General features: G+C 46.5%; 1 protein-coding gene across 1 annotated transcript; it reads left to right on the forward strand.

Annotated features, from left to right (window-relative positions):
- The first annotated feature begins 344 nt into the window (after nucleotides 1-344).
- Nucleotides 345-4,730, forward strand: LOC126992112 (zinc finger protein 782-like). The gene is made up of 3 exons (XM_050850781.1): nucleotides 345-1,577; nucleotides 2,869-3,025; nucleotides 4,674-4,730. Exon 1 carries the CDS (start codon nucleotides 345-347, stop codon nucleotides 1,566-1,568), a length of 1,224 nt encoding a protein of 407 aa, XP_050706738.1. The 3' UTR covers nucleotides 1,569-1,577; nucleotides 2,869-3,025; nucleotides 4,674-4,730.
- Nucleotides 4,731-6,684: the final 1,954 nt, after the last annotated feature.

Raw genomic sequence — 6,684 nt, forward strand, 5'->3', positions numbered from 1 at the left:
GCTGGAGTGAGGGCCTGAGGCTGGTGCTGTGCTCGGCACTGTCCTCACAGCCTCTGCCTTCAGGACTCCCCGGTGCATCGCTGGCCCTGGGCCACGGCCGGAGCCTCCTGCAAGACCTGCCAGCGCCTCGCAGCAAAAGCACTGGTGCCCTGGAGGCTTCATGGCCGGGCAGGACCAGCAGCAGCAGGCTGTCAATGCTGTGAGGATCAAGAGAACCACCACCACCTTGCTGCTGGCATCTCGGCCACAATGGAAAGGAAAAGATTGACTCAAGAGTGTGACAAGATTTGAGACTGAGAGCAAGTTCACCAGACACTGCCTTGCACACACTGGTGAAGGGAACCATGAGTGCCCAGAGTGTGGGGAAAGACTCCTTGGGAAGGCTGACCTCAACAACTGCTCCCACACCCTCTGGTAGAGGACCTCATGAATGCCATCACTGTGATAAAAGCTTCCGTTACAAAAGTCTACTCAACCAACACACTTTTTCACACACTGGTGAAAGACCTCATGAATGCCATGAGTGTGGCAAACGATTCAGTTCCATGAGTCATCTCAACAGACACACCCTTTCACACATTGGTGAAAGACTTCATGAATGCCATGAGTGTGGCAAAAGGTTCCGTACGAAGAGTATCTTCAACGAACACACCCTTTTACACACTGGTGAAAGACCTCATGAATGCCATCGGTGTGGCAAAAGGTTCCGTACGAAGAGTATCCTCAACGAACATACCCTTTTACACACTGGTGTAAGACCTCATGAATGCCATGAGTGTGGAAAAAGGTTCACTACAAAGGGTAACTTCAACCACCACACCCTTTTACACACTGGTGAAAGACCTCATGAATGCCATGAGTGTGGCAAAAGGTTCAGTAAGAAGAGTAACCTCAAGAGACACACCCTTTCACACACTGGCGAAAGACCTTATGAATGCCATGAGTATGGCAAAAGGTTCACTGAAAAGAAAAAACTCTACAGACACACTCGTGTACATACTGATGAAAACACTCCTGAATGCCATGACTGGCGAAAGGTTCAATCAGGAGGAGGCCAGCACAACACGGCCTCCACGTCCAGCCCAGCCGCGTCTCCACCCAGTCTCTTCCACCTCCTAGAGCCCCTGCAGCCCACTTCTACCAGTCTCCTCCAGCCCAGCCCACTTCTACCAGTCTCCTCCAGCCCAGACCACATGTACCAGTCTCCTCCAGCCCAGCCCACATGTACCAGTCTCCTCCAGCCCAGCCCACTCCTACCAGTCTCCTCCAGCCCAGCCCACTCCTACCAGTCTCCTCCAGCCCAGCCCACTTCTACCAGTCTCCTCCAGCCCAACCCACTTCTACCAGTCTCCTCCAGCCCAGCACACATGTACCAGTCTCCTCCAGCCCAGCCCACTTCTACCATTCTCCTCCAGCCCAGCCCACTTCTACCATTCTCCTCCAGCCCAGCCCACATCTACCAGTCTCCTCCAGCCCAGCCCACATCTACCAGTCTCCTCCAGCCCAGCCCACATCTACCAGTCTCCTCCAGCCCAGCCCACTTCTATCAGTCTCCTCCAGCCCCGTGACGCCCCCCCGTAAGACTCGAGGGTTGCCCTGCTCCTGGTCCGTGAGCTGCCTTGTCAAGTCCACAGACTTGACAAGGTGAATTTGTTCTGCTTTTTCTCCAGTCAGTCCTAGAAGTATCATAAACCTTCAATTTTTTTTTTAATGTTTTGTGTAAAGTAATTTCTGATTATTAAGATTGAGATCAATCCTGGGTCCCTGAGCTGCCTTGTCAAGTCCACAGACTCCCCAAGTTTGTGAGTTTTTATTTTTTTTATTTTCATTTGACACGTTTGGGTGAATTTGTTCTGCTTTTTCTCCATCAGTCCTAGAAGTATCTTAAACCTTCATTTTTTTTTTTTTAATGTTTTGTGTAAAGTAATTTCTGAGTATTAAGATTGAAATCAATCAGTTGGTAAAAGAAAAAAGCTATAGAAATGTTGGCTAAAATCAGTAAATGGATATCAATGAGTATTTAGTTGATATTTATAAATTTAGTTTAAGGAGCTTAGCAATACTGGCAAAAAAAGTGCATTTCTATGAGTATTAATTGATAGTTATAATTCTAAATAGTGTAAATGCTATAGTAATCTGGCCAAAAATAGTATGTGGATTGTGAATACACAATCGGTTCTTATCATTTTAGCGTTCATGAAATGTGTACTTTTAACTTTTGCTGTGTGGTCTTTTGCTCCGTATAATCCACAATGTCCACCTCAACTTCCTCCTCCATTCAGTCCATCTTCCACCCAGCCATTTGGTGCCATTTCAGTTCATTCCAGCCTATTGTAAGACAGTTACCTGTCACCCACGGCCTTCCAGTTGTTCTCCGGCACTCGTCGTTCTGCTTTCAGGTGTCGGGTATTTCCTGTCTTCCACCTCCATCCACCATTCTATACACCACACACCTATTAACCCTTTTATTGACTTCCAGGACAGTTTAACAAGCCCAGCCCAGCCTGGACATGCTGACTGCCACAAGCACAAGCGTCTGCTAAAGCTGTTCTCTGATATAGCCCAGGAGCTCAAGTCTTGCTCAGTACCCAATAATAAGCAGTGTGTATTTCAAATGCTTATTTACCAATTTTTAGTCATTTACCAATTTTTAGTCAATGTTAAGAAATACATTACACTGTGCAGTGTATTTCAGGCGTCAATCTATAGAAAAATTTATAATTTCTTTGTACAGCATGTCAAATTCTTAGTAATGTGCACCATGCATCGCTTAATTAATATAACCTTTATTAATGTAGCCTTATCAGGGCTTAACATGAAAGGAGAATAGGCTACAGTAATTCAAATATAACGCCATTTTCCTTACAGAACCGGGCAGCGACTACGAAGACTTTACAAACCCTGAATTGGCAGCCTGGCCACAACATGTCCTTGCGACAAGACCTCGTCCCCTCTGACTGGAAAATGGATTGCGTAACACCGATTTTTAAGAATTATTGGTCCATTAGTCTGACTTCACTAGTAGGTAAGCTACTCGAGAGCAAATTAGACAAAATTGTGAGTTACCATGAAAGCCACTCATTTATTAAGGATTCTCAATATGGCTTCCGTAACAAGAGATCATGTTCGTTGAACCTATTTAACCTTTTATGAAGACCTCTTTCTCAGCTTATAAAGTAACCAAGTCACTGGACATATTCTATCTTGATTTTCAGAAAGCATTTGATAAGTTCCACACCATAAATTACTTAATTTAAAAAGCAGCTAGGTATTGACGGTAAAGTATGCCAATGGACTGCATGTTGGTTGAACAACAGACAGCATAGAGTGACTATAGATTGATTTAACTCAGAGTGGATGCCCGTCACTAGTGGTGTCCCTCAGGGCTCGGTTCTTGGCCAGTTATATCAATGACGTTGACGTTAGACTCGGTAATCTTTGTAGTAAATTTGATGACACAAGACTGGTAATTATGCCGTCACTGATGAAGACACAGCCTCCAAGAAGATTGCATGAAATGTCAGGTTCTCCATTTACTTAATGTAGATAAGTGTCAGGTTTTCCAGTTAATTGGTACAAAAATAGTTTGATTATGAAAGCGTGGCGTTGAACTCAAAAGCGTTCAGTGTGCCGAGGCCTGGGTGTCAAAATTGTCAAACCTCAAATTTTCAAACCAATGCATTGATGCAACGAAATGAATAAAATGCTTGTCTTCATGAAGATAAACTTTTCTTTGTTACAAATGAAGATGTAATACTTACAATAGCTTGGTCAGACCCCATTTATAATATGCGATACAGTGTTGGTCTCCCGACTAGGCAATGCACATTGCTAAATTAGGTGTGCGACAAAATGTGTGCTCCAAAATACTCACTGGCTTTACTAATGTGGACCAAAACCCAAATCCAAATTGTTTTGATTGATGACACGTTCAGACGAGAAATAATGGCACACAACATTCGTTATAGTAAGTGTAAACAAGTTAGTTAAGGGCGAGAATGGAATAAACTACATCCTTCAGCGTCCAGTGCAGTAAGATTGATTCATTAAAAATCAGCTCGACCGCCAGTTCCTCCAACTTGATAAATAAAAACAAAAACTAAAAACGTGATAAGGACAAGATGGGTCGGTTTTTATTTTTTTCCTGTTGTCAGTTAGATTATATTTGCTAATCCCTAATCCTACGCCCCAACGCCGTAGCGTTGGGCGAACCCACTTCCCTCCCCAGAAGGCACCCTTCCTCTCTGTCAGCCCTCCCATACTTAGGTAGGCTACTCGTTCCGTTGTGTATATAAGGAGAATTGTAAAACATTGTAACTACTTATACTCTTCCTTTACACCACTGGAGATGGTGGCAGTGTCCACCAGAAACTGTTTGGTAAAAAATATAACTATCGTCTGCCAGTGTGGGTTTTATTTATACATCAGAAATCACGTCAGTGTGATTAGCCGCTCTTTTTGTTTTTGATTTTTTGATTTTTGGATTTTTGGTCCTGAGTATTTTCTTCATAATAGTTTTTTTTTTTCTGGCCATGCACGTAAACAGTTATTTTTCTATTTTGGTGCGTGAGAATGTAGGGAGATTTTGCCAAAAAAAATCCTTGCATATTTTACTTCGATGATAAAAAAAATATCGCATAAGTGACGAGAGATGTTGTTGATTTGTCCTCTAGGGTAGGGTACGGGCTGGTGAGCCCGTCAGAGGATGTCGTCAGTTTACCAGGAGTTTATCGAGGAGGTGGAATTTTGCCACCACCTCTGCCAGGGTGGAGTCTTGGGTGAGGCTCACTCGCTCTGCTGCTGTCTGGGGAAGCGAATTTCATAATTTTCGTGTTCTACTTTCATTGGTTCATTAATTCTTCATCATCACTTTCTTCGTCCATACAGTCCTTCCATTCATGTTAGATTTCTTTGTCTTGTGTGTTTAAAATGTTTTGTGACGTGCGTGTTTTCTTCCTCCTTTCTTTTATCTTCTTTGTCATTGTATCTCCTTTTTTTGATGGGGGGAGTATTTCGTTGGGGACTTATTTCTTTCTCTTTTGTCTTCTTCATTTCCTTGTTCTCATTCATTTGTATTTATTTCATCTCTTATACGTCTTTTAGTGTATTTTTCTTGTTTTTCATCTTTATACTTACACATTTATTTATATTTTCCTCCTTGTTTTCATCCAATTGTCTATGTCTTGAATATTTTTCTTGCCTCGTTTTTTCATTTACTAATATTGAGGAGTTTTTTCTTTCTTTTGTTTCCTTCCATCTTCGTCGTCGTTCGCCTCCATCTTCCTCCTCTCCTCGCTCCCGTGACTCCCCTCTGGCTTGTCTGTCCTTCCTCTCCCATCCTCTCCTCGCTCCTGTGACTCCCTCTGGCTTGTCTGTCCTTCCTCTCCCATCCTCTCCTCGCTCCTGTGACTCCCTCTGGCTTGTGTGTCCCTCGTGTCCTTCCTCTCCATCCTCTCCCTCGCTCCTGTGACTCCCCTCTGGCTTGTCTGTCCTTCCTCTCCCATCCTCTCCTCGTCCTTGACTCCCTGCTCCTGTGACTCCCTCTTGTCCTCGTGTCCTTCTCTCCATCCTCTCTCCTGTGACTCACTCTGGCTTGTGTGTTCTTCCTCTCCCATCCTCTCCTCGCTCCTGTGACTCCCTCTGGCTTGTGTGCCCCACTCTTCATCCTCTCCTCGCTCCTGTGACTCCCTCCTGGCTTGTGTGTCCTTCCTCTCCCATCCTCTCCCCTCGCTCCTGTGACTCCCTCTGGCTTGTGTGTCCTTCCTCTCCCATCCTCTCCTCGCTCCTGTGACTCCCTCTGGCATCTGTCCTTCCTCTCCCATCCTCTCCTCGCTCCCGTGACTCCCTCTGGCTTGTGTGTCCTTCCTCTCCCATCCTCTCCTCGCTTCCGTGACTCCCTCTGGCTTGTCTGTCCTTCCTCTCCCATCCTCTCCTCGCTCCTGTGACTCCCTCTGGCTTGTCTGTCCTTCCTCTCCCATCCTCTCCTCGCTCCCGTGACTCCCTCTGGCTTGTGTGTCCCTCGTGTCCTTCCTCTCCCATCCTCTCCTCGCTCCCGTGACTCCCTCTGGCTTGTGTGTCCTTACTCTCCCATCCTCTCCTCGCTCCTCGGTGACTCCCCTCTGGCTTGTGTGTCTTCCTCTCCATCCTCTCCTCGCTCCCGTGACTCCCTCTGGCTTGTCTGTCCTTCCTCTCCCATCCTCTCCTCGCTCCTGCTGACTCCCTCTGGCTTGTGTGTCCTTCCTCTCCCATCCTCTCCTCGCTCCCGTGACTCCCTCTGGCATCTGTCCTTCCTCTCCCATCCTCTCCCTCGCTCCTGTGACTCCCTCTGGCTTGTGTGTCCTTCCTCTCCCATCCTCTCCCTCGCTCCTGTGACTCCCTCTGGCTTGTCTGTCCTCGTGTCCTTCCTCTCCCATCCTCTCCCCTCGCTCCTGTGACTCCCTCTGGCTTGTCTGTCCTTCCTCTCCCATCCTCTCCTCGCTCCTGTGACTCCCTCTGGCTTGCCTGTCCCTCGTGTCCTTCCTCTCCCATCCTCTCCTCGCTCCTGTGACTCCCTCTGTCTTGTCTGTCCCTCCCAAGCTTTGTGTTCTTCCTCTCCCATCCTCTCCTCGCTCCTGTGACTCCCCTCTGGCTTGTCTGTCCTTCCTCTCCCATCCTCTCCCCTCGCTCCGTGACTCCCTCTGGCTT

Source organism: Eriocheir sinensis, unplaced genomic scaffold (assembly GCF_024679095.1).
Source record: "Eriocheir sinensis breed Jianghai 21 unplaced genomic scaffold, ASM2467909v1 Scaffold400, whole genome shotgun sequence".
NCBI classification, from domain to species: domain Eukaryota; kingdom Metazoa; phylum Arthropoda; class Malacostraca; order Decapoda; family Varunidae; genus Eriocheir; species Eriocheir sinensis.

Bases quoted from the DNA above. Each gene is read 5' to 3' on its own strand.
- LOC126992112 (XM_050850781.1), top strand. From the start codon at position 345: ATGAGTGCCCAGAGTGTGGGGAAAGACTCCTTGGGAAGGCTGACCTCA.